This window comes from Metopolophium dirhodum, chromosome 2 (genome assembly GCF_019925205.1).
Source record: "Metopolophium dirhodum isolate CAU chromosome 2, ASM1992520v1, whole genome shotgun sequence".
Classification (NCBI taxonomy): Eukaryota; Metazoa; Arthropoda; class Insecta; order Hemiptera; family Aphididae; genus Metopolophium; species Metopolophium dirhodum.
Genome location: NC_083561.1, coordinates 13,772,578 through 13,788,487, shown reverse-complemented (window position 1 = coordinate 13,788,487; position 15,910 = coordinate 13,772,578). Strand labels below are relative to the sequence as shown.

At 28.8% G+C, this 15,910-nt stretch overlaps 2 protein-coding genes across 2 annotated transcripts; one reads left to right on the top strand and one right to left on the bottom strand.

Moving 5' to 3' along the window:
• Positions 1-1,531: 1,531 nt before the first annotated feature.
• On the top strand, positions 1,532-9,676 carry LOC132939082 (ubiquitin carboxyl-terminal hydrolase 43). Its single transcript, XM_061006100.1, has 12 exons — positions 1,532-2,363; positions 4,165-4,459; positions 4,524-4,766; positions 5,513-5,651; positions 5,725-5,869; positions 5,934-6,224; positions 6,298-6,403; positions 6,627-6,805; positions 6,903-7,108; positions 7,171-7,383; positions 9,119-9,219; positions 9,284-9,676. Exons 1-12 carry the CDS (start codon positions 1,903-1,905, stop codon positions 9,386-9,388), a joined length of 2,484 nt encoding a protein of 827 aa, XP_060862083.1. The 5' UTR covers positions 1,532-1,902; the 3' UTR covers positions 9,389-9,676.
• A 1,191-nt stretch (positions 9,677-10,867) lies between these two features.
• Positions 10,868-15,398, bottom strand: LOC132939083 (trehalase-like). Its single transcript, XM_061006101.1, has 9 exons — positions 15,306-15,398; positions 13,887-14,544; positions 13,663-13,787; positions 13,453-13,592; positions 13,202-13,368; positions 12,910-13,111; positions 12,479-12,675; positions 12,234-12,363; positions 10,868-11,203 (listed from the first exon to the last, which is right to left on the bottom strand). Exons 2-9 carry the CDS (start codon positions 14,517-14,519, stop codon positions 11,118-11,120), a joined length of 1,680 nt encoding a protein of 559 aa, XP_060862084.1. The 5' UTR covers positions 14,520-14,544; positions 15,306-15,398; the 3' UTR covers positions 10,868-11,117.
• Positions 15,399-15,910: the final 512 nt, after the last annotated feature.

The following is a 15,910-nucleotide window of genomic DNA, read 5'->3' as shown; positions in this document are numbered from 1 at the left end:
TTCTAATGTAGCGGTTTTGTTATTTTAATGTTATTCAAAAACGAATAACTGTAGATACATGAAAATTTTACTGAATGTTTATATTTTCATTTTCTATACACCATAACATTTTGAAAATATTTTGACTCTTTGAGCTGTTTATTTTCTATAAATATCAATAAAATTTTATTTGTCGGGTAAAAAAGCGTGAAAATTTAATGCAAGGCTCCTGATATATTGTTAGAATAGCAGTTGAAAAATATTAAAAATACTTTGGCACAATTTTTTTTATAAGCATTTAAAGTTCGAATTTTGATAAAATTTAATAATTATTTTGTAGTTAAAAGTTTATAAAATGTTCAACTTTTATAGCTAAGGATTGAAAATTTTAAACAAGGTTTCACATAAATATAGGTAAATGTAAATATATAAATTACTTTATTCACAATAATATCATCAACTAAATACTAGTATCATACCCAGTAATATCATTGGCTGACTGACCGTTTTCGCTCAGAATCGTTTTTCTTATACAATGCTATTATATCATTGAATTCAAATTTGACAGCATCCTTTACAGTGACCCACTTGTGACCTACTGTACAGCAGAGCAACATCCACTTGTTTAAAGTCTTCAAATTAAAAACAAAATAATAATGATCGAAATTTAACTATTTGACTAGAATACTAGACAGTATTTCCTGCGAGACATGTTTTTGTACTTAAAACGGGTCAGCTCGGACTCTCATAATGTCTATGATGTCAGATGTAACAACTACCTGGCTACCTACCTAGTCAGTACTCACTGTATAATTATATATATTTTAAATCGTGATTGTAGGATTGCAGTGAGTTGTGAATAAAATATAAAATCTGTTATAGGAATATAGTATTCGGGTGGTGCTGCTGAGTGCCTGCCCACAAATGTTAAATTCTGTTACTTTATATTATATTAAATATTCTATTTGCTCATTGTACATAATGTTGTATAGATTGTAAATTAGTTAAATGAATAAAAAAAAAAAAAAAAGGAATATAGTATAGTATTAAATGTGGACAGTTGTCACATAGGCGCAAATAGTGTTCGTGATATTGGGGAGGGGGATATAGGGACATACAATGGTTGAGGGGGCTCAGCCCCTCCGCTATTTCCGCCTATGCCAGTTGGAGTGGAGTTGGCCTGTTGCAAAGGGAAAAACGGATCATTACCTCTTGATCCACATCATTTTTATTTTAATGTCATAATTTATTCCAATGATATAAATTTCAAATTTTACCTTAGTTCGAAAAAAGTTAGTTCAAGTGGAAATTTGAATTTAGCATTTAAATTTAGCACAGAATTATATTAAAGATAGTACACGCCACACGGCAACGATACCGTACGCGCAAAAATTGAACATTTATGGTACACGCTAGATAATTAATTCAAACCATCCCGTGATTGTAGTACATAATATTATAATAATCATAATTTTCCGTCGGTTATGCGGTAACACTGTAATGTCCGAAGGTTTTCGATAACGAGTTGATAAATTTTTCCCGTGAAACGAATAACGATATACAATAATAATACATAATATAACATAGTTTGTAGGCACCTACATATTATTATTAATTTGTATTTTGATATTATAGACTTTAAAGTGTTTGAAGTATAGTGAATTTTCGATTAATCGACGCGCCGTTCGATCGGTTCGGATGTGTCGCCGTCCATCAGACGTTTCAAGACTGCTTGAAGCTACGTAGCTTGCCAAATCGTGTACATAATATTAAAATTACTTGCAAAACCCCTATTTTGTGTGTTCAACTACAACTCTTCCCATTTGTTTTGTTTTGTTTTATTGTTTTATTATTTTTTTTAATTATTCACACAGTAATACATACTGTTCTAATGTTACCAAAATCTGTCGGTTACGTTTCGAAATGGACGAAATATCGTTGCTGAAGAAACGCACTTCAGCTGAAGCGCTGCACAACATGACTCGCAATGAGGACCCCAACCCACCGACGTCCAAACTTAAACGATCTTTCTCACTTAAGCGTGACCTGATACGCAACAAACACGTGAAGCCTGGCGATGTAGAGGATGCTAGACTAAAGTTGTCGATGCTGAGGAAACCGTCATCATGGAACAAGGTACTTGGGAAAATGTTGCAGAAAATGTCATACCTAGGTTTACAACAAGACAAGAGCAATCTATGTTCCAAGTATGATGCTTATGTTTCACGCTCGTCAACAGACATCTACAACGATAACACCTATCAAACTCCAAAAATTTTAAGCGGTGACAAAGTTCCGGGTGTGGTTGGTCTACGTAACCAAGGAAATACATGTTTCATAAATGCTGTATTACAGTGCTTAAGTCATACCGATGTTCTAGCCAGGTAATGACATATTTGAAATGTATTTACTATCTAAATTAAAATGTTAACAGGGTTAACAGGTACTAAGTTATAAATATAGCATAAACAAAAGTTATGTATAAAATAAATAAATGGTTAAACCTATTAAATAAACATATTTCAATAGGTAATTAGGTAATTAGGTAATATGAAGTTAACCTTATTTAATAATTGCATTGATTTCAAAAATAATTCTTTAACATAATATGTTACCTATTCACATTTTAAAAGTAATGTTGTCATTACTTAGTAACTTAAACATATTTTTCTAAAGAATTTGTTCTTTTACCAATTTTTTAAATACCTAGCTATTTTTCAAAAAAATCAAATTTATAAAAAGTAGGTACCTACCCATGTAGTGATGTATTTATCCAATACTCAATATATTCTCTGTCAATGTTTTTTGTGCCTATTTGAAAGTACCTTATAGATATTTTAATACACTAAATTCAGTATGTAGGTTCGTGTATATTATATAATATATTATGTTTACAATGGTATGTTCTTAATGTACTTAATGATATTGTGTTGAAAATTGAAATCATTTTTTTAATCCAAATAAATTAGATTTGTGCTTTTCTAACCCGACTATCTTAGCTTTGATCCCCCCTCCCTTCACCATAAAGTCAATGCTATTGCCTATCAGGAACAATGTGTACATACCTACTTTGTTACACACGTGTGCACACGCCACACAATTGCTAAATGTCTTATTACAAATTAAAATAAAACAATGGTATGATTCAGTGTAATGGTTTACTTATTTCATAAACCATTAAAAAATAATAGGTGGAGATTGCCAAAGTTCTAAATTTATAATATTATTTTATTGACTAAAAGAATTAATTAGTATCAAAGTAACATGTTTAGAAACATTTCTAAAATTCCACTTTGTATTTACCTATAAGTACCTGCTGTATACTTATGTTTGAATATAACTGTGGACAAATATAGTTGTTACATAGTTTTTTATATGACAACTAATAATAATTTATCATAGACGTAATATAAATGCTATTAACAGAAAGTGCCGAAATAACTACTTTGAACATGTTTATTCATTGTAAAACTTATACTATCTTATACAATTAATACTTTGATAGGTACTTAATAAATATTAAAAAAAAATTGAGATTTTATTGGGCCTGTTTACACTTTTAAAGTGGGATAGTTAAATATGGGTGGGTACCTATTACCTATTAGGTAATGATTTGTTTTTTATTATTTCCTTGATTGAGCATATATTTACATGTAGCTCACAATGTTTACCGTTTATTGATTCTAGCAATAACTATTCTAATCTTTGATAGTTCCTTATTGCATTACTGACATTTTTTAGTCCTCCACTTGCCCCACCTGACCATATTTCATACTTTACAATGCTTTCTAAAAATACCCACAGCTATGATATTCAAATTTCATTCAGTCCTACTAAAAATTAGATTCGTCTTGGAAAAAATCTTGGCGTCTCCTCTGAACATAGCAGAGTTGACACACTTGTTATCGTCCGGCATTATTATAGTGTAAAATCATTCTTATGATTGTTTGTTATCGGAGTAATGACCAGAAATTTAATTTTTCACGCATATAATACATGCTTAAGTTCTTAAATAATTATCATATAGATGAACATCTTATCTTATCTTTGAACATTAAATTTAATTATTATGAACATTTTATTTTATTATGTTGGTACTTAATGAAATTATTTAAAATTTAATAAATTGATTTTAAATTACCAAAAAAATAAAAATGTAATATTGTGGTTTTTATTTTACTGTAGATATTTTGTTATGGATCAATACAAAATGGACCTTACTCGAAGAAATAAATTAAACTCAAAAAAATATGGTACACGCGGAGAGATGACTGAACAGCTGGCATTATTATTGAAATCTATATGGCTATGCAAATATGACCCAGACATGTCAAATCAATTTAAAACAATTGTAGACAAATATGGTACCCAATATCGAGGAAATAATCAGCATGACGCACAAGAATTCTTATTATGGCTTTTGGATAAGGTTCATGAAGATTTAAACACAGCTACAAAAAAAAAATATAAAACAATTAGAGTAAGATGCTTAATTAATAATTGTTCTTATCTATTATAATTCTTATCATTATTAATTTTCTCAGAACACATTTGGGAGGCCTGATGAGCAAGTAGCAGCTGAGACACTTGCTAATCATATACGTTGCAATGAGTCCTTTATACATGATGTATTTCAAGCCCAATTTAAATCCTCACTTACATGTCCGCGCTGCATGCGTCAATCCAATACATTCGATCCATTTTTGTGTATATCAATACCAGTACCACAATGTTATTCAATGCCTGTTTTTATTACTGTTATTTATACTTCCCAACAACCAAGAGATGTAAGTTAAAATCTACTTGTTTAGTAGTGGCTTTTTATTATTTTTATAATTCTTACTTTTTAAAGTTTATAAAGATGTTTAAAATTATACTATTTTTATTTTATTTATTTTTTTATAAATATTCACTTATCTTCTAATATCTAAATAAACATTTGATTTTAAAATATTGATCACTATTATTCATATCAAAATAAAATACAGATTATTTTTTCTGTACATTTTTGTTTATTTATAAATATTCACTATTAGATAAATTGATTGTTTGCTGCTTAGATCATATACTATGGATGGAGCCACAGCGTATTAAATCAATACAAAAAAACGAGTCGCGAATTCGGTGGTCGATATGCGCTTGCGCAACGTATCTTCTCGCTTATCTATCCACAGATATCTATTGTACCTATGGATAATTATACGAGGAGTTGCATTGCGCTTGCGCACATCGACCCAATTCGGTGACTCGTCGCTATATCGGTAACAAAATTATACGCCGTACCTCCATACATAGTATTTGATCTAAGGTAGGCTGTAAGGAATTTATCACTTTTAAAAAAAAAGACCGAGTAAGTTTCAACATAAAGAAATATTTTGAAGTTTTAAATGGATAATATTCTCTTAATTATCATTCATCACCCTGTTCACACAAAATATAAACTATCAAGTTATAAATAAATTATAATAATATATATTTTCTATTAACAAAAATTCATATTATAGTAATTGATAAAATTATTTTTTTTATACAGGTTAAACTTGGATTGTCTCTTCCAGTTGATAGTAGTATAGCTGAATTTCGAGAGTTATTATGGTCTTATACTGGTATATATCAAGAGCATATGTTAATTACTGAAATAACTGATATCGGTTTTAATCGAACATTTTGTGGTAATTATTCTTTATTTATTTTAATAAATATTTATTTAGTACAGTAAACACAAATTTAAATTATATTTTTCAGATTCTATGCCAGCATCTATGATAAAAGAATCAGATCCCTTATACTGTTTAGAACTCCCAAAATTAAATGATTGCAGTAACGAGAGTGGACCTTACTTATTACTGTGTTGGGTTAATATTCTTGTTGTTGAAGATCAATGTTCAAGGTTGTTTATATTAGTCATTGCTATGTATATTCATTGTATAAGTATTTTTGTTTCTGTATATCAGATTTGGAAGTGCTTATACCATGCAAATATGTCGTGAAACATCCTATAAGGACCTTCAAAAACTTTTATTGAAAGAAATGGCAGTGATGTTACATGATGATATATTAACAACTGATCAAGAAATACCATTATTTGGTATACGATTGGCTGATGCAAGTGATTTACCTCAATATTTAGATCCAACAGTTGAATTACCTCTTTTTACCGATCCAATTGATCAAGCATTAGCTATGTCTGGGGATCAACCTCATGTAAAATTAATTCTTGAGTGGAATCTCCATGCTAAGGAAGCGTAAGTATACAAACAAGTATAATTATTTGGAGAAGAAGAGGTTACTATTAATCATTGTTTATAATATTTTTAGAACGATTGCTGATCATTGTGATCAAGTTGAAGAGCATGCCAGTGTAAAACAACTAAAATTAAATTCTGAAAAGGGAACATCCATTACGCTTGAACAGTGTTTTGATGTAAGTTTTACATTTATTTTGTTTAGAACTTAAATAGTTATAACAATAAATTATCATAATTTATTTTATATTTAATAATATTTATATAAAATAAATAACAGGCATATTAAAAAAATTGAAAATTGAAAATTATATTCAAGCATTATAAGATTTATTAGTTAATTAATTATTTGTACCTATTGAGTATTATGTAACATTATAATATTTGATTTCAACATTTTAGCTGTATACAAAAGAAGAGGTATTAGGTCCAGAAAATGCATGGCATTGTCCACAATGTAATCTTAAACAAGAAGTTGTGAAGAAGCTTGGCTTATGGACTTTACCTGATATTTTGGTGGTTCATCTAAAACGGTTCAGACAATCTCTTTCACTACCGTCATCGCGACAGCACAATAATAGGTACTTGATGATAATATAAAATATTAAAATAATAATGAATTATTACATTTCATTATTTGTAGGTATATTTACTTAGTATAATTATTTTTATTTTCAGGCAACCAACAAAACTTTCAGTACTTGTAGATTTCCCTTTGTTTAGTTTTGATATGACCCCACATTTAGCTATAGGTCGGGATGTTAGGGTACCACTGAAGCCTCTAGCTTCTCGTCGATTATCTTCTATACAGGATCGTAACCTATACGATCTTTATGCTGTATGCAATCATCATGGATCAGATCCTCATAGTGGACATTATACTGGTTAATATACATTGATTATGGTTAATTTATAACAGTATAATACATAACTTTTATTTTTCTAGCATTTTGCAAAAATCCATATGATAAACAATGGTACAGTTTTGATGACACTAAAGTTACACCAATACCTGATACTTCTCTGGTCACGACATCAGCATATATGTTGTTTTACCAACGACGAGATATGATTCTCAATAATTCTGACCATTGGGCCACACGGTTACATGCACACATATCAAATAGCCATTCGGTTGGACAAATAGTTGATAATATAGGTAAATTATAAACTAATTTAAACATGATTTTCATTAATGGTTTTTATTAAACACTAATGAAAATAAAAATTGTATATTGTTTGTAATCTATTATACAGGATGATTCATTAAGTATGCTCACCCCTATTTTTCTTTTATTCATGCATTTATTCTAATTCTGGTTTTTGGATTTTTCAAATTGAGATATTTTATGATATTTAAGGTTATTTAAGAACTATTGGGTGATATAAACTTCTTCTTCTAATAAATCTATTGATGACATTTTTATTTATGTAAAACCATTATGCAGGACCATTTAACCAATAATACAATACAGTTTAATAACTTAGAAACTACTTATTTAAATTTAGATATATCTATCTTTAAAAAAAAATACCTATTAAAAGCCAAAATAGCGGTCCTTATTTGAACATTAAAAGTTGTTATCAGTATCCTACACTCATTACATTATATTAAACATCTGTTTCAAATCGGATCTTTTAATATATTAAGAAATATCAGAAATCGGAATTTAAATAATATAGTAAACTCTTGTTAATTCACGGAATAGAGTAGTACGGCAAGTGGCAACCACAGATAAGTGAATTTTGAAGTTAAACTTATAATTGTAGCATGTGATATTAAACAGAATTTAAAGAAAATTAGATACCTAAGTACATATTTTATTTTTATTTAATTAATATTAATTTAATATACATAAAATTAATATTTATTTTTTCACAAAAATACATAAAGTATAAACACTATTTTTAGTATTGGTAGATAGTTCCGCGGAAGACCACGGATATTTGAGAATTAACTATAAATGTATTATTAAAAAATATTAAGAGTGAGCAGGGAGATGAGCATAGTTACTGTTTAGTGTATCATTTAGTATTGATAACAATTTATTTTAATTATTTAACGAGTATGTAAATTGTAATTAAAAATATATTGACATATTAAATTTTTCAATCAATGATAAAGACAGCAGTAAATAATTAAAATGTTTTAATATTTTAAAAGCCTCTCAATAAAAGTATTATGTTTAGAATGCGTTTCTAATAATTTTATAATAATAAATATAACATTTGTTGCTTATAAAACTCGCCGTTAACTGACTTATTTGCCTATTGAACTCAATCTACATAGAAAAAAATTGTCTATTGGACTCACTACACCGTTTAATTGGGTTAATTAGAATACATAATTGGATAAATAACTAAAATTTAGGTAAATTTTTGAAGATTGTAATTTTTTTGCTTTTTATCATAAATACATGATAGATAAATAATAACGAATATTTTATAAGCATAATATGCCCTAATTTTTTATTTTATTTATAAATCTTTTTGCTATCTAATATCTATATTTATAACATACATATATATTTTTTTTTTCTTAAAAATTTAACCTTATTGATCCTTTCTGTTAATACTTAATTACTCTGATTCCAAAGTGAGTCTAATAAGAGGAAACTACTTCAACACTTTTTTTTTATTATTAAGGCTTGAATATTAACCATTTTTTACTGTAGTTGGGGAGGGGGGAATAAAATTATTTTGGAACATTTGTATAAGGGGCGAGGGTTTGTCACTAAATACCCGGGTGGTCACTCATTCAGGAGCTTGTGACGCTGGCCGATGCTTGACCTCAGAACACGTTAATGACTGCGGCCAACCACTGTGCCACACGACTTCAATACTTATTAATTATAAATTATATTTTAATTAAATTTTCCATTATTATTTTTAAGAGCACAATAACGATGATATTGCAGAGTTAAGTGATTCACCATCAAGTCATACCATTTCCAGGTCATCGACAGTTGAAAATGATATGGTGTTTTCAAGACCGGTAAATATTTTAATGTTTTTTAAAAATCAGTTATTAAAAATGATTGATTGTTTTTTCTATTTAGAGTTCACCTATGGTAAATGGTAGAAGGCCATCTGATCTTTGTCTTGATGATACTGAAAAAAATTTCAAGAAACTTTTACATAATGCTAAAGAATCGTGTATTTAAAATTTTTAGTTATATTATCATTGTTTTAAGGTTGTTATTTTGAAGGATTTCAAATTGCTTACCATTAAAGAATTATTAATTGTTTTTATAATATTTAAGTTAGGTACACATAAACAATTACAATAACATTTTGGCAAAAAGTAATTAATTTGCTCATAAAAAGGAACATTCCTTATACATTTTTACAGTTTCCATACATCGATATGGAGGAACACAATTTGTACTTACTACAGTTTTCTGATTTTTATACTTTATTCTGAATAAATTGAAAATCTTGAATATGAATAATATGATATTGAAAATGTTTCAATATATGCTCAACAATATGTCCCTCAAAAATGTTGATAATAAAATATTTTAGAAAATAAAGTTTGTTTTTTAATTTTTAAAGGAAAATACTGGAAAACCAATATTTGGTGTTTTTGTATGTCACTTTGACAAATGTATCTAATGTTTTAAAACCTAAAAACATCCTTTAATAGGAAATGTGAGTATTACTGTTATTTTTACTTTCTCATTTTATTTTTACCAATTAAGTTAATACATAATATTTACTATTTTAATAAATAACTATTTAATATTGCTGATCAACCAAAAATGTTTGAAAAACACTGATTAAAGTAAGTTTATATTATTTTCTTTACAACCAATAGATTATGGGAATATAGTTAAAAGTTATTTGAAAATAATATAATATTTTATATGCAATAGACAAAAGTGATGAAATAATAATAATATTAATAATTATGATACATCTGAAATTTTTTTTAAATTTTGATTTGTTAATGAATGATTCTATAATATAATAGGACATTTTGACAGGTTTAATATGAATAAACACGGAAAAACTCTTTATAAATTATTAGTTAAATAAATATTAGTCTCATTCCTGTCTGTATAGTATAGAGTACGAATTGATTGTTTTTACCCTGTAGTGTACTTTTGGTGGCCTATCCTTGACATTATGTGAACATGGTTTGACGATTGAAATGCGTCAAGGTATTGCTTGCTACCTGGACATTTTTAAGGATTTCAATATAGGCATTTTTCTAAGCACGTGCAAGCGGGTCAATGTGTGTGTAGTGATGATTAATGACGTGTGTGAAACGGAACTAAGTTACCATCGCGGCATCACGTTCTTGAACGGTATAGAATGAAGGCAATCCTTTTTGTCAATCCTACTGTTATAACTTATAATAAATGTCCAAATAGTATAAGACTTCTGGAAACTGATTTGAATTCGTTAATAATTTATTATATTATGTCTACTTGATCAACCAGGCACATTTTAGATTTTTAATTTCAATTTTGAATAATCATTTAAATCTCATAAATATTCAATCCAAATTTATAAAAGTTGTATAACGAAATTTTAAAAAGTTACTCGATCGCGGATCGGACCCACTCAAGCAGACATAATAAAAGTTATTCATATCAGTTTTCAAATGTATAATAATATTACTATGCCCAAGTGCCCAACGACTATTGGTATGATTGACAAATGATTGTTACATATTGGTTGAAATAACACATACTGCTATTGTAATCCTCTTAAAATATTATAATAATAATATTATCATATTATTATGATTTATGAAATAAATTCCTAAAATTTAAATAATAAGAGTGTAGGACGTAGGTAGCTACATTTTTCTTCATAACGTTTAAAAATGTGGATATTATGTTTGTTATTTTTTTTTATTATTATTATTATAATTTTTTGGTAATATCAATTTTTAGTATCCAAAAATTTACAGAAACGTTTAAAACTGCTCTTCAAAACGGATTTGCTTCCTCCATCATTATTCGAGGGCTCTAAAGATAAAAAAAAAACTTGAATTATAATTCTGTTTGTTTATAAAAGGTACTATTTTCAATCCTTAGCTATTAAAATTTAACACTAATTTTTTCACTACAAAATAAATTGAAAATTTTCGAGATTTTGTGCCTATGGCTCTTGATATTTCTCAACTGCTATTATAAACTTGAATTACATTTTCAAACTTTTTGACCCAACAAATACAATTTTATTGACATTTATAAAATTAAATAACTAAAAATATCTATAAATAACTCATAACGAGTTAAAATATTTAAAAGATTTTATTATTTATAGAAAATTTCAATGAATTACGGTTAATAGTTTTTGAAAAACAACAAAATAAGAAAATTGATGTATGAGAATTTGTTAATTTACGGGTAAATTTACAATACCTAACTTCAAACTAATGCTTGTAAAAATTTAATTTGACTTTCAGGTACCCTTTTTTTGTTATATGTAAAAACTTTAGGGGACTCTTGTATGAACATTTCAAATCTTAGATATAAATAGAACAATTTTTATGAATTTCTAACTTGAAATAATGTGACAATTTTCGTGATTTTGATGAATTTTGTGAACATTTTATCATCAGACACTCATAAAAAATGATTGAAGATTACGAACAACTTTTTTTTAATTTCCACTAACAACAATTTATGTGAAACGTTAAATTACATTTTCAAGTTTTTTGAACGAGCAAACATTTTTTATCGATAAAAATTTAAAAAAAAAAATAATCAAACAAAATTTTTTCATGCCTGTAAATAACTCAAAAAGAGTTTCAATATTTCGAAAATTGTATGGTACATAGAAATTGCTAATAATATAAACATTCAGTGAAAATGTCATGTATCTACGATTACCTATTTTATTAGTAAAGTTACACTAAATAACAAAATCTCAATTTTTCCTTAATTTTTGTTTTTTTTTTTCTGACGCTTTTGAAAACTATTGGTAATTTTCTGTTTCTGGGTTTGGCTAACATGGGATAGAGTCCCTCTAGTTTTAAATAATTTATTTTACCATCGGTGTCAGTTTTGACGGAATACCATTGGTTTAAGAACTCTAACACGACACCATTTGACCAACCGAAACCAGTCTGTGGAATATATTCACCACCGCCACCAGTTTCTCCCGGAAGTTCGACGTGGTACTATTAAAACAATACATTTTGACATCATAACATATTTTCAAAAACATTATACTATTATAATTATTTAACAGATTAGGTACGTAGATAACAATAATATCTTGCGAGTTATTCTTACTTTTTCATACATTGTCGATTTTTCTGCAAATCCTTTGTAATTAGTGCTCAACCAGACCTCGGCCATTTTCGCGGCCACTTGTTGTGCGCAGCTATGTTCTGTCCTGTCCAGACCTTGAATAATATACGCTTGCAGAGGAGGCCAAGCATTTGGATAATCCCATTGTTGTGACGATACGTACATTGACGTAGGTGTACCTTTAAGGAGAAATTGTGAAATTATTACCTGTCTACCTGACTTAGTAACTTCTGTACAATATGATCGGGCGTATACAAAAACTCATATTCGATTTAAATTTCAAAAATTAAACAATCGTTAAGTAATAATATAACGGTCACAAATGAATATTACCTAATATGTAATATATACCTAGCTAAACATAATAATATAAGTAGGTAGGTATAAATTTAAATTGTGTTACAATTTTGTACCATGAAAACTTATGCTGAAATCTGGTTCGATAATTCCTTCATCCCTTAAATATCTTAATACTTCATTGGCCACAAAATGTTTTGGCATGTTATAACTTTCTGTCCACAAAGGCGCGATATTGGATACAAAAAAACATTCTCGATGTTTATGGTTCATTAAATCCCAGTCAAACCATGCACCTCTGTCCGATCTCCACATGACCTGCAGTAGAAATTTGGTTTTTCGTGAAGATAATAATAAATTATTGATTTATATAGATAGAAAAATACTTTTGCTATAACAGTTACTAACTTCTTGTATGCCATTAAGAAATTCTTGTGCGACGGTACAATATTTATTGGATTTGTATTTATTTCCTATCTTGCCAAACCATGTACTCAATATGCGTGCATTTTGGTTTAGAATACTATTTAATTCGACTGGTACAATACTTGGCACATGTACATTCGATAGTTGATCTGTGTTTTTTTTTTAAAACATATTTTTTACATTAGTGATTTCAAACATTTGATATTCATAGTATATGAGACGCGAGTGCTAACCCGGTTCGGAATGTTGGTCAGTAGTTATAAACCATCTACTCGAATAGTCCCACCCAGATTCGGCACCAGACTTAAGCCTAGTATACATGTCATCTTTCTCATTTTCAGTTTCAAACTTTTCAGCAACTTCGTAGTCCTCTCTATATCGATATAAATAGGTACCTATTTATAGTAATCTTTGTCACCACCAATCTCTCATTTTATACAAACCTATATGACTCTGGTCGTGGTCCCCTCGATGGTGCGTTATATCTGGCCATTCTATACGATTTACCGTCTTTCTCGAAAGTCACCATCCGATTTTCCGTCCAAAAATGGAATTCACTCTCCAAGTCCTAAGACGATTTTTGGTGTGTATAATATATAGGTGTACAGTTATTGCCTTTTACAAATCGTATATTTATATAGATATTATTAATGTTTCCAGAACTTACTGGAAGGATTTTTTTAATATAATCAAAGTCGTTGGTTTCTTTATAGTAACTCAATGCCATTAATATGAGCATTGGTGGTTGCGATCTATTTAGGTAGTATGATCGCCCACCATTCGGCATGAAACCAAATTGATTCACCAGCGATATGATATTGTCGATGACACCACGAGCTGTGTCCTTCATGTCGCATAGCATAAGTCCGTTAACAATCCAGTACGTGTCCCAATAATAAAGCTCTCTAAATCTGCCTCCGGGTATGAAAAATCCGTTTGGAACCCATATCAGCGAGTACTGGTCGGGATGTATTCTCACGTCGTCCTTGACTTTCCTCGCTAGGGTTTTCCACACCTGGTTCAATCCCAACGCCCACTGTTTGTATTTCTGGTCTCTGATCCTGTTAGCGATCGATGGGTTTTCGCGAAAGTCGGGAGGATTCCATACCTCCAACTCGTCGCCGTCTTCTAAGTGCTCGTCAATGAACTTGACCAACTCTGTCAGTGGAGGCACGTTACCACTGTTAGCGTCTTTTAGTGTTTTATAATCGGTTAAAATTTCAGACTCAGTACATTTCAGTTTCTTATCCACAAACGTTTTCGAATCTGGATAAATTCGTGCTAATTGTACGTCATGCATGAATTCACTTTCACAGTAGAGTTTGCTTTATTAAAACAATCGAAAATATAGATATATAAGTACAATACATATAAGATAAAATACAAAATACAAGTATAATTAGTTTATTTTTGTAAGACCAAAATGCAAAAATAATTCTGTTTAAATAATGTTTGCCTAAAATATTTTTTTTGATTTGTGGGTTTAAATATTTTTAATTGTTTACTGGTGTAAAATGAATAAACAACAAATAAACTTTTTTTTGATTTACATTAATATTGTACCATTATACTTCAACTAAATATTTGTACTGCGTAAGATTAAAATTACGATACAAAATAAACATTTTAAAAAACGTTTAATTATTATTATTGCTGTCTTATTATAAGATTCGTGCAGTATTTAGAAATTTCACTTAAAAATTAAACTCGTTCGCGTTCACATCATTCATTATTTTTTCAAAGAAAAAATTGAATAAATGCACGCATAAAAATTAATTAGGTACTGTCTACAGAAATAAGGCACCAGTCACCACACAGACTCGCAGTGGATTGATGTTTATATTTTCATAGTTTGCTATAGAGTCTATAACAAATTATAAAAAACACATGGTACATTGGTACTTATAAAGGTTTAAAGTATCATTCGCATTTTTTAATTTTTAATTTGTATGTAAGTTACAAGTGTACAATACAATTAGATAAAAAATATTAATTTAATTTGGACTGCCTGTAAAACGTTCAAGTTCTCTAAAAATATGAATTTCGTTGACGTTCACACTATTTATAAGAAATTAGTGACACTCACGTAGTCTTTCATTAAATACGAACGCGAATGCTATGAACGCGTTCTTTTCAAACACTGGATTCATGGAGTACCTAATTATGTATAACTAACTATAGGTAACACACTAATACTAAATAATTGCCAGCGACTATTTAGTTGAACCAAAAAGTAGTTAAGATTTATGTATCTATTATGTTCGGACTCTATGATTAATTTATATATAAGTACCTAGGTGCGTAATAAAACTAATAGATAATATTATTATGTCGACTTTTACAATATTAATGTAAGTCGTTTTGATATTAAGTAAGTACTTGAACTCGATATCGGTTGTTTTTTATGCATCTTGTCAGCGGGAAGTATTTAACTTGTATTCATTAGGATTAGGCGATGGACAATAATATGCGTATTTTACAAATATTTTTTGTGTGTGAATATTAATAGTATTAAAAATATTATTTCGAAGAAACGCGCGAATACATGGTGACTTTAAATAGGTACCAATTTAATACATATTACTTACAACAAATTGAACCAATTTAATATAATATTATTATTCTATACCTGAGGCATGTTGGCTGTAATGCATTGAAAGCATACACCGTTCCAGTCCTCCAGTCTTCGCA